The following is a 17,500-nucleotide window of genomic DNA, read 5'->3' as shown; positions in this document are numbered from 1 at the left end:
CATGCTTTCCAAGAAAGAAATACATTTGAATATTTTGAAATGAAAATCTATCCTGTCAATGTGCAGTCTGGTTCCTATTAGGAAAACATGCCAGATGAAATATGAAGTGTTTTCATTTGTTCTGTTAAGGTTTTTAGAGAGTGCAGTTACACTGTCAAATGCTGTGTATACCCAGCACCCAACCAATACCTCATGCGGTGCGCTGTTTAGCTACAGTCTCAAGCTGTGGACACAGAGGCAAAATGCTGGACAACGGTTACTGTAGCTTTCCATGAGTCATAGGTGATTTCCATGAGGTTATGATAGATACGGTTTGGCCCTGATACTAGCCTCTGTCAGTAGGTGTGTGAACTGTAAGGGTTGTGTGTGTGTGTGCTGTGTGTTGAAACTGAAGATAGTGCCTGCCTGTACCCCTATTGTTTGTGTGGGCAGCACTCACTCACACACACACACACACACACACACACACACACACACACACACACACAGACAGACACAAAACACGTGCCTGAAGGACTAACTGAAATGAATCTAATTGGTTGGTAGGACAGCTGATACTGACACCCTCTAAGCGCTGAAGTCTGGCACTTACAGTGTGTGTGCCCTCACTGATCTCTTCCTCCTCCTCCTCCTCCTCCTCCTCCTCCTCCTCCTCTCCTCCCCCCTCTCTCTCTGCAGACTGTGTTGCTAGCTGGCATGGGCGATGTTGGAAGACAAAGGGCCCCGTGTCGCGGACTACTTTGTGGTGGCCGGCCTGACGGACCCCTTCAAGCCGCTGGACGAGGAGCTGCGCTTCGATGACGTCTGCCACAAGACGGCGCGGCCCAAGGCGCCCATCACCGACGTCACCGTGGTGATGCGCTCGCTGGGCGAGGAGGTGCCGCCGGGCTACGCCTGCGTGGAGACCACGCCCTCCGGCCTGTCAGCTGACCTGAACAACGGCGGCCTGATGGCACCTGAGGTCTACCTGTGCTACAAGCGCGGCCGGGACAAGCCCCCACTCACCGACCTCGGGTGAGTCACCCGGGAATACGGGGGCTAACGTTGGCTTTGCAGAGCAGAACACTCGCCCACCCCCACACTGTGTGTGTGTGTGTGTGTGTGTGTGTGTGTGTGTGTGTGTGTGTGTGTGTGTGTGTGTGTGTGTGTGTGTGTGTGTGTGTGTGTGTGTGTGTGTGTGTGTGTGTGTGTGTGTGTGCATATGTGCATTTTTACGCATTTATGTCTGACAGAATTAGTTTGAGTTATTATGAGAGAAAGAGAGAGAAAGAGAGAGAGAGAGAGAGAAAGCGAGAGAGAGAGAGACACACACAGAGACCCACATATGTGAGAAAGAGGCTGTGAGTGTGTAACAAGCTCCTCTCTATGCTAGTAGCACCTCTGACAGGGCTCTCTGAGTAGCGCTAACAGGCGCTGGAGTGTTAGCAGAGTGTGAAGCCAGAGCTGACAGAGACATGGTGCACAGGCAGCATGTGTGCCCATCTCCGTCAATGGGAGAGGAGCACTTAGCCACACTCAGCAGGGTTATCAGGGGATGGCTAGAATGCAGATATCCTTTAAGTACTCTGTGTGTGTGTGTGTGTGTGTGTGTGTGTGTGCACGCGTACATACATTGGGTCTGTGCTTTGTCCATCACTCCTCGGTTAGGCTTTGCTACTCAGGAGATTAGTGTGTGTGTGTGTGTGTGTGTGTGTGTGTGTGTGTGTGTGTGTGTGTGAGTGTGTGTTTGTATTAATGAATCATCTCCTAACGAGGGAGTAAGCCCTGAGCTGTTTGTTCTTAGTGGGAGACAGATGTCCTTATTGTAACCACTGAAAGACTTCACTTGAGAAAGGCAGAGCCATGCGCTCCGACTGCACTTACTCAGAGCTGCGTTTGTGGGGCTCCGGGCACTGTTGTGACACTCGAATGAGTGTGCCTACATTAGTGAGCTAATGTGCATCACACACATGCACACAGACATGAACACACACACACACACACACACACACACAAAGACACACACACACACACACACACACACACACACATAAACGCATGCACTGTTTCATTGGCAAATTGTGCAAAATGGCCCTTAAGTAATTAGCTAGAAATAAGTGTTGTGACCAATAAAGCTTGTATGTAACTACAAACACAGACATTTGCTTTTTTTTGCTTTGACCTGTCATGATAATGTAGAAGCTTAGGTTTCATTACTATGTGATTAATTGTGGAAGCATCCTAAAAAATATGCTAAGGTATTCTGAGAGGACAGGCTTATGTGATTTCCGCACTCATTCAGATACAACTGTCACCTGTCTGTGCAAGCATAATGAGCTCACATTCTTCAGTTTCTATGAAATCCACCAATTTGTAGTCATTATAACAAATCTAAGTGGCTTAAGAACAAATATTAGCAAATGACCATGTGTACTGGAGGCACATGGTGACTGCATTTGGCACACTCACTAAATCACCAAAGCTCAATAAAGCCCCCTGACAACAGAACCGTTCACATACCAGGGGTTCCAATAAATCTGGAGAGCACTTTAGCCTGTCTCAACCTTTACAGTCTATGGTCTCAACCCAAACATGGGGAAAATGAATCAGTTGAGGTGGTACATGTTTCCTCTCCATTCAATTTTCATATTGTGGTCTGTATGTCTATGGCCCCTTCTCAACCTTGATCATCGATCCTCGATCCTGGATCCTCGGTCCTCCGGCTCGTTCCCACTGATCTATAAAGAACACTGGATAGACTATCCCATTGTTGCTGCCCCATCATTCTTTTATAGATCAGTGGGAAAGAGCCGGAGGAACGAGGAAGCAAGGAAGGAAGGGAGAATAGATAAAAAGAAAGACGAATGAGAGGAGCCCTTTGCCTTATGGGGTGTTGGTGTATTGAGGTGTTCCTCCATCCTCTGTCCCGCAGTGTCTTGTATGAATGGAAGGAGCGCCTGAAGCAGGGCTGCCACCTGGTCCAGACCACTCCCGGCGGTCGCCCGGCCAACCTCAGCGGCTCGTCCCAGCGCGTTTACATCACCTACCGCAGAGCGCCTGAGAGCCAATCACATGCCTCGCTCGCTGTGACGGACATCTGTGTCATCATACCAGGAAAGGGCGAATCTCCACCGCACACCTTCTGCAAAGTGGAGAAGAATCTTAACAGCAGCATGGTAACGTTCATCTCCTTATAGTGTGCAGACACATATCAGCAGGGTTCAAAAATCAAGGATGAAAAACACTGTTTTGATCCCAGACTCAAAACTAAGACTAATATCACAGTAGAATGACAGTATATTCTTTATCTTTGTTGTTGTCAGAAGACGTGTTTCTTAAGTAAGTCAGAAAAAATGCAACAACTTAAGATGATATCTGAAAATGTATCTGAAAATAAATCAGGGCAAAGCGAATCTTTTAATCCACAATAGCCAGCTGGTGTTATGTGTGAAATGAAGGGCAATATCTTGCCTCAGCTTGTGATCTGAAGTCATGGATACGAGTTAGTCTGTTAGCCCTTAGCGGAGTGGAATTTTGTACTATTTACTTTATACTCTGGCATGTAATCATGTAACTTCCTCATCTTGGATTCCGTCTGTACTGAAACCCCTGGTAATACGTGACAGCTACAAAGTGCAAAACAAAACAAAAAAGCATTGGAGAGATGACATCTCTCTCTCTCCCCCTTTCTCTCTCTCTCTATCTCTCTCTCTCTATCTCTATCTCTCTCCCTGCCATCTCAGAATGGTGCTGTTATGGGAATAGTGTTTGTGTTTTGTGCATTGTAAGTAATGGAAAATGTAAACAACTTCCAGAGGATGTCCACGGCATCAGAGAACTGAAATGATTGTGATTCCTCCCCCTCACCTAGTGCTCGAGTCTCTAAACCACTCCTCTGTCTCTCCTTATTCCAGTGGGGGTCATCTGTCTACCTGTGCTACAAGAAATCAGTGGCCAAAACCAACACCATCGCCTACAAAGCAGGTGAGACTCGTCATCGCCCTCTCTTACAGTAATACATGGGGACTGTGTGGGATTGTTTCACTGACGAGAGGTCTGTGAGGTGATTTAAGCTGCCATCGTCATCATCAGTCAATCAGATATTCCACCGTAATCTCAGACGGGGCATGGATCCATATGAAAAAGTCGGCTTTTCATCCAGGCAGATAATCCCGGATGCCCATGTTAATCTCTGTCTGTTTTAGCATGCGTCTGTGCAGTGTTTGTCTTTGCATTCCCGGTGATGTATTGCATGCTTGGCTGAGGGTATGAAGTGGAAAGAAAGATAGACAGAAAGAGAGTGAGTGAGTGGAAGAGAAAGAAAGAGAGTGGGAGTGTGTGCCACAGATGAGTGTGACAAGTGTGTTTTCAGCACTCGGCCCTGTGGTTTAGACAGGGGGCTTTTGTTCCTGTGGCAGCAGGTGTTTCTGCTGCCGTTAGTGGTGTGTGTACACGCGCATGTGTGTAGGTGTGTGTGTGTGTGTGTATGCGGGAGAGATATTCTCTGGTTTTGTTGTAGTGTTCTGGTGCCATACATTCACACACACACACACACACACACACACACACACACACACACACACACACACGCGCGCACACACACGCACACACACACAGACTAAACAGGGCAATGGTGCAACCGGGTCAAACTGTTTGTGGGAAAAATACACTCTGTCTGTTTCTCAGCGGTCTCTCAAACAAGTATTTGTTTACTCTGGGTGAATCCCTTTAAGGTCAGTGTATCACACCGCAGTGTAAATTCATAGGTAGGAAATGCAGATGTCAAACTTTAAAAGTGCATTACCAAAAAAAAAAAATAATAATAAAGCATGTATGCCATTCAGAGTTACAATGAATTGTGTGTCTGAGTATTCTCCTATGCTTGTTAACCTGTAACCTGACTGTGTGTGTGTGTGTGTGTGTGTGTGTGTGTGTGTGTGTGTGTGTGTGTGTGTGTGTGTGTGTGTGTGTGTGTGTGTGTGTGTGTGTGTGTGTGTGTGTGTGCGCGTGTGTGTGTGTAGGGTTGTTCAGTAGGTACCCAGAGGAGGACTATGAGTCTTTCCCTCTCCCGGAGTCCGTGCCCCTCTTCTGCCTGCCCATGGGAGCTACGCTGGAGTGCTGGCCTCCTCACACCAAATACTCCCTCCCCGTTTTCTCCACCTTCGTGCTCACCGGCTCTTCAGGAGACAAGGTGAGGAAATGAAGAATTTTAAAAAGTACCCACACACACACTGTTGCTGCTGCTCCCGAAGTGATTTAATTACACAACATTTCGACCAGTATGGTCTTCGTCAGGTGTTAACAGAACAACCTACTGACAGAAATACCATACTACGAGGGGTCAGTTTTCACCCTACTCACCTTATCAAAAGCCTGAGGACCAAAAGGTGAGGAAATGACCCTTACAGGCCTCCGTAGGCCAGTGTGGGATTGCTGGCTGTGTGCGTCTTTGCCTGTGGAAAAAAAAGGCTGCTGGATTCTAAGTGAATTAGATATGTAGGAGTACTTCAATAGTATCTGTCCAGTTATCTGTGATCATTGTGGAAAGGCCCTTTGTCACAAAAGACAGAAACATGGAAGCAAAGGATTGTGGGAACAGTCCACGTTGTTGATAATACAGTAATACAATAAGTATTTGTAGAGCTAGACTATCTGTACTGAGATCAGCTTTATGGGATATATGACTTAGTTCTTCAAATGTTTCACATATCTATGAAGACATTTGCAAAGTTGATTTTGACTCTCAGTTAGCTGCATTTGGAGATCCTTTTGGCCAAATGAAGATGTATTTATGTGAAAGTGAGCCTGTGTTGCTAGTAAACCATGACAGCTGTACTTCAAAGCACAGTTGCAGGAGATGTATTTTGACAGCAGATACTGTACGCAAGCTGCACCTGCTTTCAAGCGTCAGTGACCTTTCCATCTGCATAGCACTCTACTGTGTGGGCTTTCAGCTGATGTGAAATTGTGTGACAACAAAGGCAAGCCCTTTAGGTGTTTTATTTATTCATAAGAACAAGCGGAACTCTGCCTCTTGTGTGTGTGTGTGTGTTTGTGTATGTGTGTGTGTGTGTATGTGTGTGTGTGTGTGTGTGTGTGTGTGTGTGTGTGTGTGTGTGTGTGTGTGTGTTTGTTTGTGTGTGTGTCATTATGATTTTGGTTGGGCTTTCATGTTGATGCTGTGAATATAGCATCAGCATCTTTTTTCTCACACCAAGTGAACATACATTCACACATTTTCAGTGTGGAATACAAGCAAACGTGTGTCACAGATAAGCACACACACACACACACACACACACACACACACACACACACACACACACACACACAAAGAGATCAAGGCAATAGTGCCAATGGAGTCACATTCACAGATTCAAATCAACACAGTTGTTAAGAGCTAGATCAAAGCTCAAGAAGAGTGACATACACAAACACGCACACACACACACACACACACACACACACACACACACACACACACACACACACACACACACATACAAACACATGCTCTCTCTCTTGCACAAACACAACTAAGTACAAACAACTCGGGGCTTCCGGTTTGGAACATGTAGTGATCAGACGTGTGAATGAGTGTCTCCTGATACCTTGAATTTAAATACCTTAAAACTCCCTGTTATAGTCATTGGTATCGAGTTAATAGTTTCAATTGTTTATTTTATTTCATTTGCGACCAAAATCACACGTTCGGAACATGCCAGGTTCTCAGAAAACTAAAGGGGATACAGAGTCGAAGAAATCCACGCTTAGTAGCAGAGTGGCTAATATGGCGACGGCTACAGCTAGTAACGAACTCGGTGTGATGCTAACAGCAGAAATGGAGAAGCAGCGTGAAAATCTCAAAGAGGACATGGCTACACTCATTCAAGCCTCTCTGGCGCCTATCCAATCGTCTATAGCTAGTTTTCGAGAAATGGTGGATACACTGGGTCAAAGAGTTACATCTGTGGAGATAACTACGGGCGAGAACTTTGAAGCACTCTCTAAAGTGGAAAAAACCATCTCTGAACTACAGGCTGTGAATGCTACGCTGGTAGACCGCATCGATGACTTGGAGAACCGCTCTCGAAGAGCAAACATTCGCATAATCAACATGCCAGAGGGTACTGAGCCCAACGGTGATATGGTGACTTTCATCTCCACGCTTTTGAAAGACACGATGGGGAACCAGGTGTTTGCCACACCGCCTGAACTAGACCGGGCGCATCGTGCTCTAATGCAAAAACCCAAAGATGGCCAGCCACCACGAGCCGTCATTGTTGCTTTCCATAGGTATCAAGACCGGGAGAAGGCATTACGCTGGGCTAGGCAGAACGAGATGCTGTATAATGGCCATGCATTGAGGCTGTATCCTGATCTGAGTGCCATCCTCTCTAAGAAACGTGCAGCTTACAAGACCGTCAAATCAGCTCTGTATAAGAAGGGGATCCAATTCAGACTTCTCTACCCTGCGCGCCTTCGTGTGTCTTATGGAGGGGAGACGTTGACGTTCGAGACACCATTGGATGCGGAGGCGTTCTACGCTCGGAGGATTGAGAGGAAGGCCGACATTGCTGATGGTCCGGGAGAGGATTAGCTGAACACTCGCTATCAATGACGCCGGGTAAAGTAGCAGCCATGGCTAACTCAGTGTAGCATACTTTTTGACTAGCAACGTTTGCCGTCTCAAGACTTTTGGACTTGTGGTTTTATTACGGCATGTTTACGTGTTATCTTACGTGACTGAATACTGAACAGTGATTTATGTTGGGAGTTTATTTGTTTCATTACTATTCGGGAGCTCTCGAAAGCAAAGTTTAGATGATTATGGTGAAATGTTGGAAGTGTTCAGAGGGGGGGCGAATCCTGCGCGCTGCCAGTTTGGCAAAGAAAGGGAATGTTCTGGGGATGTTGGGGCTAATGACTGGACCTGTCTTTTTTTTCTATACACTGTGCATTTGTGGAATTGTATTATGTTTTTTTCTGCTGAGGGAGGGATGCGTGACATCTACATGGTTATGTAGCCTATGGAGCAAACGAGTCATGCACACTTCATTTATATCTTTATTGTGTGGCTATGACTAACGGTTTACAAGGTGGGTGTGGGGGGTCAGCGATCCGTTTCGCATCATGGAACGTTAAAGGGCTCAACAGTCCAATAAAGAGATCTAAAATATTTACTCACCTTAAGAATTTAAAAGCTGATATTATATTTCTTCAAGAAACTCACCTACGTAATTCTGACCAACTGCGTTTAAAAAAACAATGGGTGGGACAAATCTTTCATTCTGGTTTTAATTCTAAAGCAAGGGGAACAGCAATACTACTGCACAAGAAAATTCAGTTTACATCTTCGAGTGTTATTTCAGATTCACAAGGCCGCTATGTTATTGTCTCTGGACAGCTTTTCCATACACCTGTTGTATTAGTGAACCTGTACGCTCCTAACTGGGATGATGCAGGGTTTGTGCAGCAACTTGTCTGTAAACTGCCAGATCTGAATTCTCATTTTTTTATTTTAGGGGGTGACTTTAACTGTGTCATGGACCCAAACTTAGACAGGTCCAGCCCTAAAGTACATACCCTATCGAAAATGGCCAGTTCATTTTTAGATTTTTTTGGGCATGCAGCATGTGTAGATCCTTGGCGAGTTTTGAATCCTCAAGGCAAAACTTTTTCTTTTTTTTCTAATGCACATCATTCATACTCGAGAATTGATTACTTTTTCATTGATCAAAAATTGATGAGCTCCTTAGAAAAGGTTGAATATGGTGCCATCGTAGAATCAGACCACGCCCCCGTACTTATGGATCTGTCTTTTGACCACATTTACACTAGTCGTCCTCAGTGGCGCTTTAATACTACATTATTATCAGATGAGATGTTCTGCAGTTTAATCTCTATAGCCATCACTGTTTTTTTGGAAACAAATAGAACAGACTCAGTTTCTCCATCATTACTTTGGGAAACACTTAAAGTTGTACTTAGAGGGGAGATAATAGCATATTCGGCCTATCAGAATAGACAGAGGAAGAGGAAAAAACAAGAGTTGATGGATTCAATATTTGATCTAGATAGGCAATGTTCTACATCTCCAAATCCTTTACTCTTCAAAGAGAGAATAGAGCTCCAGACTCAGTATAACTTACTTTCTACTTCAGAAACAGAGCAACTTATTATGCGATCACGTGGGATGTTTTATGAACATGGTGAAAAGGCAGGCCGGCTTCTGGCTCATCAACTAAAATCTAAATCTGCATCACAACACATATCTCAAATTGAGGATACTACAGGAAAGCTGACCGCGGACCCTTTAGAAATCAATTCTATCTTTAAAAACTACTATTCGGATTTGTATACTTCAGAGTCATATAAAGACACGTCACTTTTCTTTAATTTTTTTGATAAAATACAAGTTCCCACACTCTCTGATGGCCAAAAAGAACAATTAGACCAACCGCTGAGCCATGAAGAGGTTACCTTAGCCATCTCTGCCATGCAAAATGGGAAGGCCCCAGGGCCTGATGGCTTCCCCATTGATTTTTATAAGAAGTTTTCTGGTCAGCTAGCTCCCCTGCTATTAGAAATGTTTAATCACTCCTTGTCCCAAGGTGAATTGCCTGGATCCCTTACTGAAGCATCAATTACACTTTTGCTGAAACCCGGTAAGGATGCATCTAAATGTGGTTCATACCGACCGGTGTCGCTGCTAAATTCTGATGTTAAAGTACTATCTAAACTGTTAGCTATGCGATTGGAGACACCCTTGCCATACCTGATTTCAACTGATCAGACGGGCTTTATTAAAGGGCGGTATTTGTTTTCTAATGTGCGACGCCTTTTAAATATACTTTACAGCCCTTCACCTGACATCGTACCGGAAGTTGTGGTTTCCTTAGATGCGGAAAAAGCATTCGACCGCGTAGAATGGGATTATCTTTTTTTTACTTTGAAACAATTTGATTTTGGTAAAACATTTAGCCAGTGGATCCGACTTCTATATTTCTCCCCACAAGCATCAGTGGTCACAAACCAGCTGAGCTCACAAAGTTTTATGTTATCTAGAGGTACTAGACAAGGTTGTCCACTTAGTCCACTTTTATTTACAATAGCAATAGAACCATTATCCCTTGCCCTAAAATCTGCACCCTCAATAAAGGGCATTCCCAGATGGGGAGTGGAAAATAAGCTATCCCTTTATGCAGATGACATGCTGCTTTACATCTCAGACCCACTATTAAGTATCAATGACATACTTTCACTGCTGCACACTTTTGGGCAGATTTCTGGTTACAAACTTAATTTGTCAAAAAGCGAATGCTTACCTGTAAATAAGTCAGCAACGAAAATCCCAAATCAGGCCCTACCATTTCAAATATCAAGGTCAGGTTTTAAATATTTGGGCATTAAAATAACTCCTGCCTTCAAAAATCTTTTTGATGAGAACTTTGCCCCACTTATTGTTAAACTTAAATCAGACCTACAGAGGTGGGATATCTTACATTTGACCTTAGCTGGCAGAGTGAATTGTGTCAAAATGAATGTGTTGCCAAGGTTTTTGTTTCTGTTTCAGTGCCTCCCTATTTTCTTATCCAAATCCTTTTTTCATCAGATAGATAAATTAATCTCTAAATTCATATGGAATGGTAAGATCCCTAGGATAGGTAAGGAATTACTCCAGCGACCAAGAGCAGTGGGTGGGTTGGCCCTCCCTAATTTTAGGAATTATTATTGGGCAACAAACATCCACAAAATAACATTTTGGGTGCAATCTTCAGACACAGACTGGTGTGAGTTGGAGTGCAGGTCATGCATGTCGACCTCTCTACATGCTTTGGCTTCATCTAGCCTTCCTATCAAGATTTTGCAGTTTACATCTAACCCAGTGGTCATCTCCACTCTTAGGATATGGACTCAGTTTAGATATCATACTAACACGAGGGGAACACTTTTGATTCAGAGCCCACTGTGTAACAATCACACATTTCTACCAGCCAAATTGGACCAGGCTTTTGCAGGATGGCATAGGAAAGGGATCCAAAGATTTAGTGATCTTTACGGGAATGGGATATTTTCTAGTTTTAATGATTTGATTTCCAAGTACGACCTTCAACAAACTGACTTATTTCGTTACTTTCAAGCTCGCCAGTTTGCTAAAAGCAATAGCTCACACTTCCCAGCTCTCCCAACAAAGTCCCTAGTGGACTCACTTTTGGAAGTTCCTTCCTGGTTGAAAGGTTTTACAGCACATTCCTATTCATTGATTACGTTACTGGATAATGTTAAGATAGGCAAGATTAAAAATGCATGGGAAAAGGAACTTGGAACTGAAATATCAGAAGAGGAATGGACTACAGCTCTAACAAGAGTGAACAATAGCACTTCCTGTGCGAGACTGGGTTTAATCCAATTCAAGGTTGTACATCGCCTACATTGGTGTAGAGCTAAGATATCATCATTCTATCCTAATGTAGATAGCAAATGTGTAAGATGTCATGTTAATGTAGCTGACTTGACACATATGTTTTGGTCATGCCATACACTAGTAGGATACTGGTCAACAATATTTGATGTATTATCTGAAGTTCTTGGGACGACTTTAGCACCATGTGCTATGATTGCCATATTTGGTGTACCAGGTGAAGAAACAAACTTGACACGAAAACAGCTCAACATCGTAGCATTTGTAACTTTATTGGCACGTAGGCAAATTTTACTGCTTTGGAAATCAAGCGCCCCACCCACTGCAACACAATGGCTTAAAGATGTAATGTTGTTTTTACATCTAGAGAAGATTAAATTCACTATCAGAGGATCTAGCAAATTCATTTCAGTGTGGGGATCACTAATGTCGTACTTTAGTAACCTCCAAGCCCTACCCATGTAGTGAGTGGACATCCTGGTTGGCTGACAATGACTGCCCCCACTTTATATTCAAACTACACTAGCACTTGACTCTTAATCCATAATAGTTGTCATGACATAATTGTGAAAGCGTGCCATCCTTCACAGATATCATATTTGTGTATTCATGTTTCAATTTCAAGTATGTTTTTTCAGTATAACTGTTTGTATTGTTAACATTTTTATTTATTTTTTTGGTCCAGTCGGGGTGGGATGGGGGGGGGTTTGTGCGTAAGAAAAAAAGAAAAACTCATGTAACTGTACTGATGTCTCTCTGTTTATAACCTATATTTCTCAATAAAAAGAGGTTTAAAAAAAAAAAAAGTACAAACAACTCTACTGTCTAAACACTAACTCCGACCTACACTATGGAATGAAATGTGAAGCAGTGTGTTTGTGTGTGTGTGTGTGTGTGTTTGTGTGTTTATGTGCATATTTCAGCTTGAAAAGAAAAAAATCCTACTGATGTGTGGGTTAAAACTGGTGTGGTTTTTCATAGATGAAGGGATGAGAAAGGCATGAATAGTTGTGGTTTTGTGATGGCTACAGAGATGGCAGATGGATAAAAGAAACCTCTCTTTTTTTCTTTCCACCCTCTCTCTGTTTCTCTCTCCATCTTTCTCTCTCGATGACTCTCCAGTCCTTTCTTAGTCTGGCCTCTGCCTGAACTCTGGCAGTGTATCACAGGAAATTGAAATTCTGCTTCGATGTAAGAAATTATAATATACATGAGCTGTTTAGCTCGCTAAGCAAATGAAACCACCCTTCAAGAAATATGAGGTGCGTCCCCAGCTTGAAAGTGTTTCGATTTGCCACTTTGCTACAAATACTCTCTGAGCTGTGTTTGCCCTCTAGACATTTTGTGCTCTGTCAGAAACGGTGTCAGAAATGTAACTGGGCTGAAGTACTGTACATAGTTGTCATTCTGCACTAACAAGGTTGGGTATTTACAGTTAAACATCTCAGCATCCAGTGGCAGCTTAACTCTTAAGCACAGAAATAGAGGCTGTGGGTAAGGGCTCCCGGGACACGCACACAGACACAGACAGACACGCATACAGACACACATACACACACACACACACACACACACACACACACACACACACACACACAAACACACACACAGACTATACACACAAGCTAGTTTCTGGTCTCTGTTCAGCAGGGAATTTTGAAAATGACCTAAATAGTCCTACATTGCAGAGTATAATCTGGCTGAAGTATGTCCTAAAGCTTGGATATGGGTTAAATTGTGTGTGTGTGTGTGTGTGTGTGTGTGTGTGTGTGTGTGTGTGTGTACATATGTGTATGTGTGTGTGTGTCTGTGTGCATGTTGGTGGGTATCTGTGGCATTAGTTCTCAGTTTGTGTCTTTGTGTTTGTGTGTGAATGTGTGTGTTCTGGCTCCAACCAGTCTGATGGTCATATTTGGTGTTCGCCGCTGCCAGATATCCAGGAGGTTTATTCCTCACAGAACAGAGTGATATTTAGCGAGAGGATATGGTGTCCGTGTTTTGGCAAAAACATGTTTTCGGGAGGTTGGATAACAGCCCTCCCTTTTCCTTTCTATCTGTGTGTGTGAGTGTCTCTGTTTGTGTGTGTGTGCATGCGAGCGTGTGTGTGTGAGTGTGTATGTGTGTGTGTGTGTGTGTGTGTGTGTGTGTGTGTGTGTGTGTGTCAGTGTGTGCACTCTTGTGTATATGGGTTAGTGTGTTTGGGTGGTATAATCGGACTATACTCTGTACTCAGACGTCATCTCCTGTATGCCACATGCACAGCCTTCGAGTAAACAGACACGGTCAGACTGTGTGCATGTGGCTGTGTGATGTGTCATTTGTTTGACTAGAGTTTTATCTTCTTTACGTCTGTGTGTGGGCTTGTGTACAGTATATGCATGTGCAAATTTACACTCTGTTTCCCTGTAAATACACATTGTGTGTGTGTGTGTGTGTGTGTGTGTGTGTGTGTGTGTGTGTGTGTGTACAGTATGTGTGTGTGTGTGTGTGTGTGTGTGTGTGTGTTTTGTGTGTGGGAATGCATGTGTGTGTGTTTTGTGTGGGAATGTAGGTGTGTGTGTGTGTGTGTGTGTGTGTGTGTGTGTGTGTGTGTGTGTGTACGTCTTTGGGTTTTGTTTATGAATGGACATGTGTGTATACAGTACAGTATATGTGTTGATGAGTGTGGACTGTATGTCTTTTCCCAGGTGTATGGGGCTGCCATCCAGTTCTATGAGCCCTTCTCCGAGGACTGCCTGACGAACAGGCAGCGTCTGCAGCTGGGCCTGTCCCTCCCTGACCCCAAGGCAGGGTCACGCTCCCCCAACGCTGACCCCCAGGCAGGGTTACGGTCCCCCAACGCTGACCCCAAGGCAGGGTCACGCTCCCCCAAGGCTGACCCCAAGGCCGCCTCGCGCACCGTTCACACCAACAAGAGCATCTGTCTGCTCTCGCACTGGCCCTTTTTCGACGCCTTCCGGAAGTTTCTCACTTTCCTCTACCGCTACTCTATCTCCGGGCCACATGCCCTTCCCATTGAGAAGTGAGTGTGTGTGTGTGTGTGTGTGTGTGTGTGTGTGTGTGTGTGTGTGTGTGTGTGTGTGTGTGTGTGTGTGTGTGTGAGAGAGAGAGACAGAGAGAGAGAGAGAGAGAGATCCATGATCTTAAAATGTGAAATATGGTTTAAATGACAGCATGATGTAACATTGTAACAAAATAGATCACAAGTTTGCATGAAATTGTTCCTTTCAACACCTATAGAATAACTCTTGTTCTCTTTCTAACCCACTCTCTCTTCTCCGGCTCACCCTGTTTTCCTCTTTTCTTTTTCTTCTCTCTCTCTTTCACCCTCAGGCACATATCTCACTTTATGCACAAAGTTCCCTTCCCCTCATCTCAAAGACCTCGCATTCTTGTACAGGTAAACAACAATGCTCTGCACAGGCACATGTTTGTGTGTGTGTGTGTGTGTGTGTGTGTGTGTCTGAGTGATTTATTGTTAGTGTGTAGATATGTGTGCCTGTGTCTGCATATGAGTGATAAGGGAAATATGTGCAAATTTAACCAACTGTACATGAATTTGCATTTGTGGAAAATATTTGTGCGCTTGTTTATTTGTGTTATGAGCAATCTTTTTTTTTGAGAAATGTAGGTCTCTTTATACATTGCTGACTATCAATAGACTAACTTTGTGTGTGTGTGTGTGTGTGTGTGTGTGTGTGTGTGTGTGTGTGTGTGTGTGTGTGTGTGCGTGTGTGTGTGTGTTTATCTCACACAGCTTTCCCCACATGACAGTCTGATGTTGAGCCAGCCTGTGTCCTCTCCTTTGCCACTCAGGTACTGCACGCTGGGGTTGGCCAGTTGGGAGACCGATTTGCTGGCTTGGGCCTAATAGCTACTATACCCTCTGTGGGGAGGGGTCACGTTTAGTGGAATTACGCCTGACGGCCAGGCTACACCGTATGTGCAACTGAAGTGGAATGTTCATGGAGCATCTGCTGCCATATTTATGTTCCCCGCTATCAATGGAACTGGCTACAGCAGATGTCTCTAACCTGTGCTCCATATGATGTTCTATTTCAGTTGTGCTTTCCAGGTAGCCCTGGGGTGAGGGATAAAGATGTCTAGCCAGGTTTTTTTTTTTTTAGTTGGGGAATCACAAAAACAAAATCTGTCAATTTACTTTAATTCACTAATTTACTTAGCAGTTGTCATCAGCCATTTGTTCACAGCAGTCGGGATGGGGAGATTAGGCTAGGTTATGCTATTTGTAAAAATGTCTGTTTTCAAGGTTACTGTTGGATAGAAAGAGGGTGTTTTGGAGTGAGTAACACTTTGACTTCAAAATATAGAGGTGTCATGTAATGTAGGATCAAATGCCTCATTGTGTGTGTGTGTGTGTCTGTGTGTGTGCGTGTGTGCGTGTGTTAGCGGGGGCCGGTTCTCTACGCTGCTTCAGAGTCTGGGCCCCGAGAATGCCGTCTCGCTGCTGGTGTACGCCATGACGGAGCAGAAGATCCTGGTGCACTCACTACGACCTGCGGTGCTCACCAGCGTTACCGAGGCTCTGGTGTCTGTAAGTACTGACCAAAGACACACACACACACACACACACACACACACACACACACACACACACATGCACATTCTAGGCCGTGTCACCATGAAAAATGTGTACACACTAAACACTAAGATGCATACAGAGTGTGATGACATGGATCTAAAAACTGTACATACTGTACATTACCACAGAAGAGCTAACACCTCTGAGCTAACACCTCTTTCCTCTTTCACTCTTTCTCTCTTTCTTTCTTTCTTTCTCCCTCTCTCTCTCTCTCAATCTCTCTCTCTCTCCGTCTCCATCTCTGTCTCTCTCTCTCTCTCTCTCAGATGATCTTCCCTTTCCACTGGCAGTGCCCATACGTGCCGCTGTGCCCGCTGGCATTAGCAGGGATTCTGAGCGCCCCCTGCCCCTTCATCATTGGGCTGGACACACGCTACTTTGACCTCTATGAGCCGCCTCCAGATGTCAACTGTGTGGACCTGGACACTAACACTGTATCTCAGTGAGTCTCTCTCTCTCTCTCTCTTCCCCCTTCCCTCTTTCTCTCTCTCTGTCTTTCCCCCTTTCTCTGTCTTTTTCACTTTCCACTGTTTCGCTTTGTAATTTCTCCCTATCCTCTGTTTTTTTTTCAATTAATTGAACAAAGGACTTCAGCTCTTGCACACGTAGATAGGAAGAATTCATAGCTAAGCTCAAACACACTTTTTTACACAAGACACTCTTTAAATATGAGACACATCATCTGTCTGTAAGCAATCAACACGCATGCACAATATGCAATTAACATTTCTTGTGTCGGTGTGTTTTCAGAATGGAGGATAAGCGTGCTCTAACATGGAAGCTCCTCCCAAAGAAAGCCTGCAAAAACCTGATGAATGCACTCAGTAACCTCTACCAGCAGCTAGTAGAAGGTCAGTCAGTATGTGTGTGTGTGTGTGTGTGTGTGTGTGTGAGGAGGGGGGTGTGTGACTTCAAGAACTTCGAGGCACGCCTCTCCCACTGGGGGAAGACAGCTGTGTTCTCTTTACCTCATTCATGTAGCCTTCCTTTTTTCTACATTCTCTATTATTTTCTCACTCCATATCTTTCTCTCCCTCTCTCCTTCTCTTGCTCTCTCTCTCTTTGTCTGATTTCCACTGTTTCTTGCATATTTCCGCTGCCCCTATCCCCCCCCCCCCCCCTCTCTCTCTCTCTCTCTCTCTCTCTCTCTCTCTCTGCATCCCTCTCTCTCTCCCTCTCCCCCTCTCTCATGTCCCCATTCTGTCAGTGTGTTGTGCTGTCGTCTCTCCCCGCTCCAGCTCAGCACTGTTTCTGGCTGCGTTAGGCAGGCTGCTGTTAATTGCCGTTTGTCGGAGGCGCTGAGCCATGTCTCCACTCCGTCGCAGCTTCTCTGCTTTAGAGACGAGAGATCAATACATGTGTCTGCGTCAGCCCGAACGCTTCCTCAGCCCCAGAACATCTCCTTTTTTTTTTGCCAAACAGCTTTTCCCAAGTGACTCAAAACATTGCTATTCGTTTATGAGTTTACAATTTTCTGTCAAGTTCAATTTTAA

At 44.5% G+C, this 17,500-nt stretch overlaps 1 protein-coding gene across 1 annotated transcript in view; it reads left to right on the top strand.

The window, feature by feature from the left end:
• The window catches only part of LOC134095471 (C-myc promoter-binding protein-like), a 45,197-nt gene that overhangs the window by 9,981 nt on the left and 17,716 nt on the right, over positions 1-17,500 (top strand). Inside the window, exons 2-11 of the mRNA XM_062549031.1 lie at positions 679-1,014; positions 2,912-3,155; positions 3,894-3,963; positions 5,001-5,170; positions 14,092-14,426; positions 14,738-14,804; positions 15,162-15,220; positions 15,815-15,959; positions 16,274-16,449; positions 16,758-16,858. Of these exons, the coding sequence (XP_062405015.1) occupies positions 704-1,014; positions 2,912-3,155; positions 3,894-3,963; positions 5,001-5,170; positions 14,092-14,426; positions 14,738-14,804; positions 15,162-15,220; positions 15,815-15,959; positions 16,274-16,449; positions 16,758-16,858 (1,678 nt within the window). The 5' untranslated portion in view covers positions 679-703. The remainder of the gene's footprint in view (positions 1-678; positions 1,015-2,911; positions 3,156-3,893; positions 3,964-5,000; positions 5,171-14,091; positions 14,427-14,737; positions 14,805-15,161; positions 15,221-15,814; positions 15,960-16,273; positions 16,450-16,757; positions 16,859-17,500) is intronic.

Source organism: Sardina pilchardus, chromosome 11 (assembly GCF_963854185.1).
Source record: "Sardina pilchardus chromosome 11, fSarPil1.1, whole genome shotgun sequence".
In the NCBI taxonomy this organism is placed as follows: domain Eukaryota; kingdom Metazoa; phylum Chordata; class Actinopteri; order Clupeiformes; family Clupeidae; genus Sardina; species Sardina pilchardus.
This window is presented reverse-complemented; position numbering and strand designations above follow the sequence as displayed.